The sequence below is a fragment of the Cryptomeria japonica genome, chromosome 9, assembly GCF_030272615.1.
Source record: "Cryptomeria japonica chromosome 9, Sugi_1.0, whole genome shotgun sequence".
NCBI lineage: Eukaryota > Viridiplantae > Streptophyta > Pinopsida > Cupressales > Cupressaceae > Cryptomeria > Cryptomeria japonica.
In genome coordinates, this window is record NC_081413.1 from 537,446,866 (window position 1) to 537,461,061 (window position 14,196).

The 14,196-nt window shown below is 39.3% G+C and overlaps 1 protein-coding gene across 1 annotated transcript in view; it reads left to right on the forward strand.

Annotated features, from left to right (window-relative positions):
• The first annotated feature begins 217 nt into the window (after nt 1-217).
• The window catches only part of LOC131077104 (uncharacterized), a 120,302-nt gene continuing 106,323 nt past the window's right edge, over nt 218-14,196 (forward strand). The window contains exon 1 of the mRNA XM_058014533.2: nt 218-545. Coding sequence (XP_057870516.2) covers nt 345-545 — 201 coding nt within the window. The 5' untranslated portion in view covers nt 218-344. The remainder of the gene's footprint in view (nt 546-14,196) is intronic.

Below are 14,196 nucleotides of genomic sequence, written 5' to 3' on the forward strand. Positions count from 1 at the left end.
GACTTGAATAACATAAAATTAAAAAAAGATTCTTAAAACTACATATAAATATGATTAAGTAAAGTAAAATTATTTTCTTTAACTTCCATGCTATAATATACACAATTTTGAAAATAATTTTCTTTGAATAACATGTCAAACTACTTCTATTTAGAAAACACAGAAACACACATAATTGATTAGTCCTTCGCATATAAATACCTCGACGTTGAAATCCGTTTAGCTATGGCTAATTAGTATAAAAGGATGCCAAGGCACAAAGTAGAAAAAATACTCTGCTCCTGCGTTTCTATGGGTGTATAACAAAAAAAGTAGTCACTAGCCAAATCCTTGACAATTTTGAAATGATAATGCAGAGCAACAAATACGTTAATCTTGTCCAACCTCATCCTACATCTCCATTGAAGTGGAGCATTGGCTATAAGAAAAAGCCAGTGCAGGTGAACCGGAATGTGAATCTCAGCAGATTGATGCTTTGTTGCTCTTTTAGCAGGGAGGAGTATGAAACATTTTTGCTTACAGCACAGGGACAAATCTGCAACGAGGTTTGTGCCTTTGGACTTTGCCTTTGTCAATTTAAAATTTTAATCAATGGATAACTATCTGCCATGTTTGAGGAGATGAGGCTAAACAAAGTAGTAATTTTTAAAAATATTCATAATAAAAAAATTAACATTAAAAAAATCGAAAATTTGAAGATTAATAGAACAGATCTTAGATGTGTTAGCCTGAAACACTTTCACTATAGCTCTTGGTCTCATAAAACTGTTTGATCTCCTGAATGTTATTAAAATTCAACTCCAAACTATCCGTTGCTCTGCATATAGCCTTCATTTGAAGGTTATCTACTGAAAGTTATGTAATGTGTTCTCCTCGAATGGAAATTATGAATCTATAAAATTTATTTCCATACACATGCTCCACAAAGCTGAGTGCCATTACTTTGTTGTTGTATCTGAGCACTTTTAAAGTCAGAAATGGATACTATGATTTACACACTCGTTGTGGAATAATATCCTCTAACCATGAGGTAGTCGCGATTTTGACTAACTTACTGGGTTCCTCGCTTACAGACAAATCCAACTGTAAGAATTGCTTAGAAATTCTATCTTTCTCATTTGGTTGTCTTAATTTTTTGTAGAATTATACAAGTACATTTCTTTTGAACTTCATATCTCAATGCAAAAAATGGTCAGATGGTAAAATCCTAAGGATGAAAGGAGGAGAGTATATTTATTTTGTACCTCAGGGATGGGGGAAACAGATGGGCGTCACACATGAGTGTGCTCGGCTGATAGCGACTTCCAAGATAGGTAATTGATATCTTGAGGGTTAAGTCTGGCCGCACGCCTTCATTGAAATGGAGAAAATTTAGCAAAGGATGGGATATTTTTGATTTAAATTAACAGAAGATTCACCCTCCAGAAAAAAGCGGCAACAGCTTGTATATGGACTTGCTGTTCTAATACAGTTTTTTGCATACTCTCTTACTCTTGTAACATATCACAATGCCGTTACTCCTTTGTGGTCCAATAGACTGTTTTAGTGTCATGGGAGTAAATAAAATTCTTTTTCTTCTTCCATCTATAATTGCAAGATTTTCTTACGTTTTGTTTCCCACAATGTGCACGTCCACTTATTGGGATTATCTATTTCAGTCTCAAATCCTTGAAATGCATGATTTATGGTTTGTACATTTCCAATTAGGATGTTTTACAGTTCTTATACACTTCTAGATACCATTACGTTATGTGACCTAAAATCACATATGAATACTGTTGCCATTAGAATGTAACCAGACTACACTGTTCTAAAATTTAAATTGTCACCCAAAACTTGAAACGTCAAATTCAGTAAAAGTTCTAACCTTATGCTATGCTTGTTGGTGCGATAAGTCTACAATTTGTAATATTTGTTATATATTGGGTATTTTAAGTATTTGCTGTTTTGTGAAACGAAATTTTTTGCTCAAGTGTCTTGTGTTGTAGTCATGCACCACAGTTTATGCTTCTCCAAACTCATAAAAGTAGTATTCATAAGATAATTTCTGCAGGCTTGTAAAAATAGTATTAAGGTCAAATCATGGTGATGCACTGTTAAGGAAGCATAATGGCCCAAAGCCCTAGGAGAAGTGGCTTTTCATCAAGTGTGTTAATGTGGCAGTACACTAAAAGCTTGAGTGCAAAACTCTAATGGTCATCAAGTGCGGTGATGTAGTATGCGAATAGCCCAATTGCAATGCTGCAAAGGATACTAGCTGTGCATGGCATGCTGATATCATTTGTGGAAAATCCTAGGTGGTCACAATAGGTTTTTGTGGGGCAGTTACAATGTGAAGAGTTGAATGGCTGTAACTGCAATGTAACTTAAATATGTACGTTGTGGCTGCTGGTGGTCCTTATGGGTTCTTGGCTGGCTGGGGTTTCTTGTGTTTGCTTGTGTTGATATCATACTGCTTTTGAAAGCAGGAGTGTTGTGCTTTTTCTTGCAGTTATTGCAGCACCCTTTCCTGTCATTAAGCTTGCGGATGTTTTTTATCCCCTTTAAATGGTCTCAACCTTTCATTATTTGCAGCAGCTGCTGTTGTTGGAGTTGAAGGTTTTTGGCAACAAGCAATGGCACCCTTGCCCAAATGACCTTGGAAATTTGTTTCCAAGGTTTTCATGAGGTATGTCCCCAAATATCCCATTGGATGTTGTTCTTCCAATTCAAGAATTTGATAATGCATGCCATTAGTTAGAAACTTTACTTTGATTGGATATTTTGTGGGTAGGGTCCCCCCTAATAGCATGCTCAAAGATTGGGTTGGCATGGCCTGTACCTTGCATGGGATCCACCTTTGTCGCTGTGCAAAACCTTACAAAAGAGTTATTTTCCAATCGTGTTGAGGCTATGCTCAGCTGTAGGCTGTAAGAACCCAACTTGGCTCTCCTCTGCTGACTGTTTCTTTTGAATGCAATAGATTTGAATTTGTTTTGGTTTTTGAATGTTTATAGATTTATTTTGTGTTTTTTTTTGGTAATAATGAGCAATGAAACAATACTGGAATAAACTCCTATGCTTAAAATAATACTGGAACAATAATATTACTGCTGGAATTAATTTACGAAACTATCAAGGGAATGTTTGTTCTGTTTTATGGCCAATATGCCTGGAAAACAAATTCATTACAATGTAAGATAAAAACCTGATTTTTGCTGTCCCAGTAGTTGAAAAAAATCTGCCAACTGCAAATTTTAATTTTTTTGAAAAAATTACTGTTCACGCGGTACTGTAGCAATCCGTACGGCGGCACTATTCACGCGGTACTGTTCACGCGACACTGTAGCAGTCCGTACGGCGGTACTGTAGCGTTTACTATAGCGCGGGTACTGTAGCAGCAATTGTATTTTGAAATGATTGCTTCAATTCTGATTTTTAATGGCTGCCAAATGAAACTGTAGGTCTGCAATTAATATATATTCGAAAATCTGCATACCCTAGATGTCTTCCCTTCTTTTTAAAGCCCAAATAGAACTCCAGAATGAAGCTCTCCTGAAATGCCAAATTTAGTGGATATTTCACCGCCTCAAATGGTTGCAACACTGAAGAATTGTCGCTCTCCAATGGCTGACTGAATCAGAAACCCTTGGCTTCTTCTCCCAAGTTCATAACAAACAAATATCAATTCTCTGGATGGATGATATAAAATGAGCTCTTAAGTCCCTTCTTATTCTTTCTTATGAGAGCTCGAACACTTTCTTGGCCAATGTGGGATTAAAGACATATTCACACATTATAATATTAAAGTGACTTTATTATTATAAAGTTACTTTATAACTTTATAATAACATTAAAATATTTAAATAAATCACTTAAGTCACTTTTAATTAAATTAATTAAATATAAAGTCACCTTTTTTAATTTTATTTTATTTAATGACTTAATAAGAAATTAATTTAATCAATTTCTCCTTATTTCTCCACTTAGCCTTCGGAGAATGTAAAGGCTAAGAACTCCAATGAGATGCTAAAAAGGTGGGGACATTACAGTCCGCCCTTCCTGAAATTGCTTGTCCTCAAGCAACTTCAACTCCGGATGCTGCAAAATCTCCTCATTCTCCCAAGTAGCATCCTCTACTGGCAAATCCTTCCACTTCACCAAATATTCCCGGATGTTACGTCTCCTCAAGTTCCTTTCTCTGAAATCAATGATAGCCTCCGGTATCAAAACAAGTTTTCCCTCATCATCCAGGGGTGGTAGTACTGTAGAAGGCACAATATGATGTCCTAGCGCCTTCTTGAGGCGTGACACATGAAAAACGTTGTGCACCTTGCTCTCTGCCGGTAAATCTAACTCATAAGCCACTTCTCCCACTTTCTTGATAATCCTAAATGGACCATAGTATCGTGGCTTAAGTTTCTCGGCACCACTCTTCTTGAGAGTGGATTGACGGTAAGGCTGCAACATAAGATACACCATATCTCCAACCTCAAAAGTCCGCTCAGTCCTCTTCTGATCTGCATACTGCTTCTGCTGATTCTGTGCCTTAGTTATATTATCCTTGAGAGTCTTAACAATGTCTTGACTCTCCTGTAACAAATCACCTGCACTGGGCACTCTACTGTCACTCAAAAGCAGATCCATAAAATTGGGTGCCTCATACCCATACAGGGCCATAAAGGGTGACATCTGAATAGACACGTGATAAGTGGTATTGTAGCAATACTCACAGAGATAAATCCACTTTACCCATGCCTTCTGTTGCCCTACTATATAATTTCTGAGATATCCCTCCACCCATTTGTTCACTATCTCTGTCTGACCATCTGTCTGAGGGTGGTAGCTAGTAGTCGGAGTGAGCTCTGTCGCACACAACCTGAATAGCTCCTGCCAAAAGTGACTCATAAACCTGCTGTCCTTGTCACTCACAATGCTCCGAGGTAAGCCATGTAATCTGAATATCTCCTTGAAGAACAACTCTGCCACCTGTGTAGCAGTGTATGTAGTAGTGATTGGAAAGAAGTGTGCAAACTTCGTAAGGCGATCCACAACCACATATATGCAGTCCCTGCCTTGGGCTCTAGGCAGTCCTGTGATGAAGTCCATAGACAAACACTCCCACTTCCTATCAGGAATCGGAAGTGGCTGAAGTAAACCGGCTGGATAGGAGTGTTCTTGCTTATTCTGCTGGCAGGTGGGACACTCCCTAACATACTGAAGTACCTCTGCTTTGAGCCCTTTCCATGTGAAGCGCTCTCTAATCTGCCGGTATGTCTTGTAGAAACCAGGATGTCCTGCCATAGGTGAATCATGAAAAGATTTCAGAACCATCCTCCTCACTACTGATCCTGGAACCAAAAATATTCGCCCTTTGTAAATGATGAGCTCATTCACAAGGGTGTATCTGCTGTCCTGAATAGTCCCATCTATGAATCTAGCTGCCCAAGTATCCTTTGCATACTCTGCAAGGATCAAGTGTCTCCAATCCTCCGATATGTCTGTCAATAAGCTCAAATGGGGCCGACGTGATAAGGCATCAGCAACTACATTCTGTGTCCCCTTAAAATATGTAATGTCAAAGTCATAGGACTGTAACTTGCTCACCCACTTATGCTGCCTATCATTGAGATCTCGCTGCTCCAAAAAGTATTTTAGGCTATTATGGTCGGTTTTGATACAAAATTTGCTACCTACCAAATATTGCCTGAATTTAGCCAAAGCATGCATAATGGCTAACATCTCCTTATCATAAATGCTGAAGCTCCGCTCTGGCCCTCTCAATTTCCTGCTCTCATAAGCAATAGGGTGCTTCTCCTGCATAAGCACAGCTCCAATGCCCTCCCCGGAAGCATCACAGTGTAGCTCAAAAGGTTTGCTGAAATCTGGTAATGCTAACACTGGACAAGAAGTCATCAACTCCTTAAATTTCTCAAAACACTTCTGTGCCTCAGGAGTCCACAAGAAAGCTCCCTTTCTCATCAAATCTGTCAAGGGTGCTGCATGCCTAGAATATCCATCCACAAACCTCCTGTAGAAACCACATAATCCCAAAAAGCCCCTCAACTGTGTAAGGTTCACCGGTGAAGGCCACTCCACAATGGCACAAATCTTTTCAGGATCCATGCGTACGCCCTCTGCACTGATGATGTGACCCAAGTACAACAACTCTGTCATGCCCAAATCACACTTTGACTCCTTTGCATACAAGGACTCTCTGCCCAATATATCCAACACCGTGTCAAGGTGAACCAAGTGCTCCTCCCAAGATCTACTGTACACCAAGATATCATCGAAGAAGACAAGTACAAATTTCCTCAACTGAGGATGGAAAACCCGATTCATTGTTGCCTGAAAAGTAGCGGGTGCGTTAGTTAGCCCAAATGGCATAACTACAAACTCAAAATGGCCACAATGACATCTAAAGGCTGTCTTCTCAATGTCCTGCTCTCTAACTCTGATCTGGTGATAACCTGATCTCAAATCTATCTTTGAAAAGAAGCAAGCTCCATGAAGCTCATCTATCAACTCATCGATCCTAGGAATGGGGTACCTGTTTTTAATTGTCTTCCTATTAAGCACCCTGTAATCAATGCACGTCCTCAATGTCCCATCCTTCTTCTTCACTAAGACCACTGAAGAAGCGAAAGGAGACTTACTTGGTCTAATGTGGCCCATAGCAAGTAACTCCTTTACGGTTTTCTCAATTTCATCCTTCAACCTCTTCGGATGCCTGTAAGGTGTAATCATGATGGGTTTAGCCCCCTCCTCTAACTCAATGATGTGCTCAATATCCCTATCTAGTGGTCTACCTGGTGGAATGTCACTGAAAACCTTAGAGTGTTTAACTCTAAGCTCCTGAATATCAGGAGGATATTCAATCTTCTGCTGTCCCTCCTGTGATGGCATCAACATGCACTCTGCTGCCCACTCTACCTGATCATGTCGAATCAATCTAGCCATCCTCCGGAAAGAAACCATCCTGAGATCACTGTCCCTGATTGCCTTAAGAATATGTGTCTTCCCATTCACTTTAAACCTCATCTCCATCTCCTTGAGGTTAAGAGTGAACTCCCCAATATCATGCAACCAACTCATCCCAAGGACTATATCTGTATCTCCCATAGGCACAACATAGAAATCTGCCTTAAAGTCATAATTATTAACTTTCAATGGGAGTCCAGTGATCTTACGATCACATTTGAGGACATAGCCATCAGCTACCCTCACTCTAATTCCCCCAAACTCCTCTGTTTGTATGCCACGCTTCTCCACCATCCTAGCATCAATGAAATTATGAGTGGCACCTGTATCAACCAAAGTTATGACTCGCTGTCCAGCAAGCACTCCTCTCATTCGGAATGACCCTTCTTGCCTAATACTTGTGAGACGAGCTTCCCTAAGTTGCCCATCTCCTTCCCCATCATTGGACTCCATTTTAGACAAGTTTTCAGCCTTGTCTTCCTCTTTTTCACCATCTATTTCCTCTATATCAGATTGCTGGTCTGAGTTATCTGATTCTGATTCCTCATAGTATGCCCACATAACTCTGTTAGCTTTGCCCTTTGGTCTAAGAGGACAATCATGGTTTGCATCATAGGGTCCTTTACAGTAGAAACATAATTTTTTCTTCCTCAAATCATTTAATGTTTCCCTGTCAAAAGGTGCTGGAGTTTTATCTTTAGAATCATTTTTAAAATCAGTCCTCTTTGGTTTTTTATAAAATGGTTTGTTATCCTTACTAGAAGATGCTCCTTTGGACTGAAATTTGTTTGTTGGGACTGCATGTTCCATACTTCTTGCCTTTTTCATAGCTTCCTGTAAAGAAATAGGATCAAATGCCTTTATCCAACCTCTCAGTGGTTCGGATAGGCCCTCAATGAAAAGAACTATCAATCTACGCTCTGAAATGTTTGGCACCATGACTGCCAACCGCTGAAATTCACCAATGAAATACTCCAAGTTGCCTGTTTGTTTTAGCTGTGCTAAGTCCCGGAAGTAAACCTCTGGATCTTTCTTGTCAAATATTTCAACCAACCTATCCACGAAGTCCTGGTACTCTGTCACCTGATTATGCTGAAGTGTTACCATACCATGGTACCACCAGTCATGTGCTACTCCCTCCAAATGCAAAGTGGCGTATTTGATAGCTTCAATCTCTGTCATTGGCCTCAGTGCCAAAAATGTGTCAAGCTTATGAATCCAAGCTTGAGCTGTCATCTTACCACTCCCATCAAATGTAGGCATAGTAAGCTTGCCTGTAACTCTATGCAGCTCACTATTTTGACCTCTAGGCCTCCTATCCTGTCTGAGTGACCTGTAATGCTCTCTCCTCTGATTTACAAACCTCTCGAATGTCATCCTCTCTCGTACCTGTGGAGTTAATAAATCCCATTCGTCATTCGCAGCCATGAGGATATCTGCGAACATCTCCTCTCCTGGTTCTCCTGTAGGTGCTACCTCAGGCTCATCTCTAATGAAGGTAGGACGTGTAGGCCTGTCTGCTGTCCTGGAATGAGTCCTATGAGTTCTAGGTGACCCCACTGCACTCCTGTTATCCCCTTGCTCCTGATTCTGTCTGTCTTGTGGGTTCATGCGCTCAATCATGGTGGTGAGTGCCTGCAAGGCCTGAGCCATCTGCTGCTGTCCTGTAGCCATTACTCTGAAAAATTCCCTTGTTTCTTGCTCCTCATTCCTATCGCCTCTGGGTGGGCTACCCCCTTGCCTGTCACCCATGGTGCCCGGCTGCCTGTCAAATTCTTGTTCCCTGTCAAACAAAGCTCGCCTGCGAGTGTAATATCTGTGAGAGCCAACCTCAGGCGGCTGCATGTGATTGCTAAACCCTCAGGATGGCAGGATTTAGCTCTGATACCAATGTAAGAACCCAACTTGGCTCTCCTCTGCTGACTGTTTCTTTTGAATGCAATAGATTTGAATTTGTTTTGGTTTTTGAATGTTTATAGATTTATTTTGTGTTTTTTTTTGGTAATAATGAGCAATGAAACAATACTGGAATAAACTCCTATGCTTAAAATAATACTGGAACAATAATATTACTGCTGGAATTAATTTACGAAACTATCAAGGGAATGTTTGTTCTGTTTTATGGCCAATATGCCTGGAAAACAAATTCATTACAATGTAAGATAAAAACCTGATTTTTGCTGTCCCAGTAGTTGAAAAAAATCTGCCAACTGCAAATTTTAATTTTTTTGAAAAAATTACTGTTCACGCGGTACTGTAGCAATCCGTACGGCGGCACTATTCACGCGGTACTGTTCACGCGACACTGTAGCAGTCCGTACGGCGGTACTGTAGCGTTTACTGTAGCGTGGGTACTGTAGCAGCAATTGTATTTTGAAATGATTGCTTCAATTCTGATTTTTAATGGCTGCCAAATGAAACTGTAGGTCTGCAATTAATATATATTCGAAAATCTGCATACCCTAGATGTCTTCCCTTCTTTTTAAAGCCCAAATAGAACTCCAGAATGAAGCTCTCCTGAAATGCCAAATTTAGTGGATATTTCACCACCTCAAATGGTTGCAACACTGAAGAATTGTCGCTCTCCAATGGCTGACTGAATCAGAAACCCTTGGCTTCTTCTCCCAAGTTCATAACAAACAAATATCAATTCTCTGGATGGATGATATAAAATGAGCTCTTAAGTCCCTTCTTATTCTTTCTTATGAGAGCTCGAACACTTTCTTGACCAATGTGGGATTAAAGACATATTCACACATTATAATATTAAAGTGACTTTATTATTATAAAGTTACTTTATAACTTTATAATAACATTAAAATATTTAAATAAATCACTTAAGTCACTTTTAATTAAATTAATTAAATATAAAGTCACCTTTTTTAATTTTATTTTATTTAATGACTTAATAAGAAATTAATTTAATCAATTTCTCCTTATTTCTCCACTTAGCCTTCGGAGAATGTAAAGGCTAAGAACTCCAATGAGATGCTAAAAAGGTGGGGACATTACATAGGCTGTAGCTTGTTTGCTCCTCATTGCTTGTTTTCAAAAATTGGATTTGAGACTTCGAAGAATAATAAATCTTTTCATGTCCCGTTTGTGTCAAGTTCCTTGGATTGCCCTTGCCATGTGTTGTCCTCATTTTTGTTTCCAAAAATGAAGGACCACTACATAAAATTTTTATGAAAAAATGAATTTTTTTTCTCTATGGCACGCTTCCCGAGGTACAATTTCAACTAAACCTTGGACTGGCTTAATCCTCAGTTCATCCTCGAACTACGTTTCGAATTTCGTCAAATTCTGGGTTCGTTTGTTATGTCTTTCCTTCAATTTCGGGTTTTAAAACCCCGACTGCAGGTGGAGAATTTTCTTCAAACTGTAAGTTTTAATGATATTCATTGTTTTGGTCTTTGTAGGGGAATTTTTGGCTTATTACATGTGCACTTTTATTTAAAAGATGTTACTTGTAATTTGTTTTAAATTTCCCCTTTGTTTGCTTTATCATTTTTATTGTTTTTGGTCTTGTTTAGTTAAAATAGGGATTTTTTGGCTAGCTTACAAGTAAACTTGTAGTTTGGTTTAAAAACCCCTACTTTAATGGTTTTTACATGTAAATGGGATTTTAAATCCCCATTACATATGTGCAAGCAAGTATAACTTGTTGTAGGGATTTTATTTCCCTTTTACAAGTATTTAAAACTTGCATTTCTCTCCAAAAAACCCGATTTTGCCTTGCAAGTGCATTTTTGACAATTTTAAACTTGTAGTTTATTCTAAAAAACCTGAATTTGCTTTGTAAGTGAAAAAGTAAAAAATAAAACTTGCTATTTGTCTAAAAAAACCCGATTTTGGCTTTGTAAGTGAAAAAGTGAAAAATAAAACTTACAGTTTGTCCTAAAAAACCCGAATTTGCTTTGTAAGTGTAAAAGTGAAAATTAGAACTTGCATTTGTCTCCCAAAAACCCGATTTTTACATGCAAGTGTAAATTTGAACTTGCACTTGTCTTCCAAAAACCTGAATTGCAAGAAAAAACGGTTTTTGAAGAATTCAAAGCAAATTTTTGTGGAGATCTTCTAGGAAGGAGAGGCGTTTTGGTTTCTACCCTATTTTCATGCATTCTTGGACACCTTTCACGCCATTTGGAGGTTGCATTTACTGTTTTTTGCTTCAAATCAGCAACCACGTTTTCCAAAATGCCACATTTTGGGGGATTAAAACTTCATCAAACTACATTCTCCTAAATCGATTTGAACTCTCCTTCCTAGGCGTGGAGATTGGAGTTTTATTTGTGCCATTTTATTTGCTTTTGCTGCCACGTTTTTTTCATATAAGACGTTTTTCTAAAAACGTGGCAAGGGTTTGGCATCTCAGTTTGTCTCTATTTATTGGTGTGTCTTCTCCATTCCAAAGATTGTTGCATTTTTGGAGAAGCATTTTCAGTTTGAAGAAAGGTATGTTCTCTTTCCTTTCTTTCCTTCATTTTATTATTTTCTTGTTTTCTTAGTTTTCTTTCTTAGTTGCATTTTTGGAAATGTGTTGTTCTTCCCCCAAAAATCTTTCCCTTGGTATGCAATTTTCGAATTGCATTGTTTTTCCCAAATTTCCCTCTTTGCTTGTATTTGGGATTTTTAATCCTGATAACAAGTTCGCTGGAAATTCTTGTTCTTCCCTCACGGTTAAGGAATTTAACCATTTTTGGTTAAAATTCCAAGTTGAAAAGTGTGAAATACCCCTCCCTTTCAAATTTGGGTTTTAAAAACCGGATTGCATGTTGAAGAGTTCTTCCCATTTTCATGAAAATGACATTCCCGGATTTCCCATTTCTATCCATTCATGTTTCCCATATCCGTACTTTCCATTTCCGTCATTTTCCGCAAGTCAAATTCTCATTTTCCATCCATTTCTCCATTTGCAATTTTACAAGTGTACTTGCATTCGGGTTTTAAAACCCCGATTGCATGTATGTTCTTTCCAACTTGTATACTTGCGAAAATTTCCCCAAGATCCGAAATTGGTCAAAGTCAAGATTTTCCCATATATTTCCCCTCTTCTTCTCACAAAACCGTGAAGTTCAAGAATCGAAGTTTTTCCCATTTGGAGAAGGAAGAATGATATTTGCAGTTGACTATGATGTTGCCTTAACTCTTTTAAGTCTTCATCACAGTATTCCAGGTTCACAATCAATGTCAGATTTGCCAGCATCCCCAGCTCTAAAGAAGATGAAATACAAATATGACAAGTATCAGAATGAGGTAGCACCTTCCTAGGTTTCTTCTCCTTTGGATCGCATCAGAGACATGGAAATAGGGCACGTTGATATGTCAAAATTCGTCAAAAGGGTAGAAGATCCACAGGATAATAGCTTGCAGCGGCTATTGGACAGCCATATCCACCATGCATCATCTTTCCCAGTGGCTGCCCTAGAACCTAAGTTCGTTCTTGCCTGCGCCCATCATTTTGACAAAGAGTCAAGAGTCATCAAAAATGATGATGGCGAAGCTATAATCCGTCTTGATGCAGATATTATCGAGAAGGTCTTCAGAATACCTCTTGCACCTGTTTATATGAAAATCTCCAAAGAAAGTGCAGCGGAGTATTATGTGAAGAGGGAAAAAGATTGCAAGCGACACATCAATAGGTGGATCCAAGAGCCACGAGCCTCCTTCTCAAGGTGGGCAAAGTTGTACCGCTGTGATTTTAAATGGGAGATAGGAGACACCATAACTCTTCTCAGCAGGATGATGGGCCTTGAGCATTCCAATGTCTTTGAGCCATGGATGTACTAGTTCATCATGTTCATAAGGCAGTCTCATCACATTTCATGGGGAGAAGTCATCAACGATGCCTTGTGCGAACAACTCGCAGGAGTTCCTACCACCATGACCTTCTTCATGAATTCATATTTGGTATATTTGGCAGCATCACTTAGACACTTTCCAAGTCTTTCTACCAAGGGTGATCGCTCGCTTATACCAGTTTGGGAATATTATGACCAGTTGCCGTTGAGACCCAGCAGACTGCATTTCAGAAGAGTCCAAGATGCATTCTTCGGATATTTCATGTGTCAGTTTGACAAAAATCTCAAGAACAAGAGAGTATCAAATGAGGCATGGGATAAGGTGTGCGAGTATGGATGTTTGTTTCTGCAGTTTCCCGCCTTCACCTATATGAGGATTAGATGCTATGATGGTCAGCCATATATGCTTCCCAAATACCCAACGGATAAGATCATTCTTATGGAGTTGGGAAGACAGATCATGGCTGTTCACACTTTTCAGTCTACTAGACACGAGGTTGGAATGGGGATCTCTACCACAAACCCATTGAAAATTGGCCACTATTCCCTTGTCACATCTATGAAAGCTAAGCCCATGGAGACTGAACTGTAGGAAATCAAGCTCAAAAGGTTTAAACCTAGAGCTGATTTTGATTATATGGGTATGAAGGAGAAGATCAAGAAATCCTTTGTGCATGTGCATCGCATTGAGGACATCTGGGTAGATCTCCGCACAGAAGCTGAAGTTCTAAAGATGGATTACTGCAGGCTCACTGTTGAGAAAATTGTTGATTTGAACTTGGTGGATATCCCACAAGGGATGATTGATGATGGGCACATACTTGATCCTGAATACATTTCACGGAGGGTTGAGGAAGCTCCACTTCCTTTGATCCAATGGTCGCACAAAGAGTGCATATCCATCCTTGAGAGATTTCAGCCTATCTTGGCCAACACCAACGCATGGCTGAAAAGTAATGTTGTTAGACTTATAAAAATCAAGGTTGGTAAAGAAGATGATTCTACGGGGCCTCTTGGACGTAAGTCTGAGATTCAGGTTGACAACAAGGAGGGTGCATCATTTTCGGGCACAAGGATCAAGTTGCGAGTCAGTCGTGCAGTAGTGCTTCCTCTTGAGGAGACGATAGCTCGTGGGAAGGAAAAATCTTGATTCCATGTTTAGGTGATCGATCTGGATAATCCAGAAGAGGGGCAACAATCTGATGATGCTCCCAAGTCTCCAGTTTCAGACTCGCCTCATGAGATCATTCCTCCAGTTTCCATTGAGATGCCTCTTTCTCCTCCTGATTTGCTTGTGGATGAGTCTCCTTAGAATGCTATTCCCATTTCAGCATACGAGCCATCTCCTGATCCTCAACAAGAGAGTGTGTTGAAAGTTCCTGAGGATATTCCTACTTGCATCCAGTTATCAGAAATTGATACTTCCACTTCT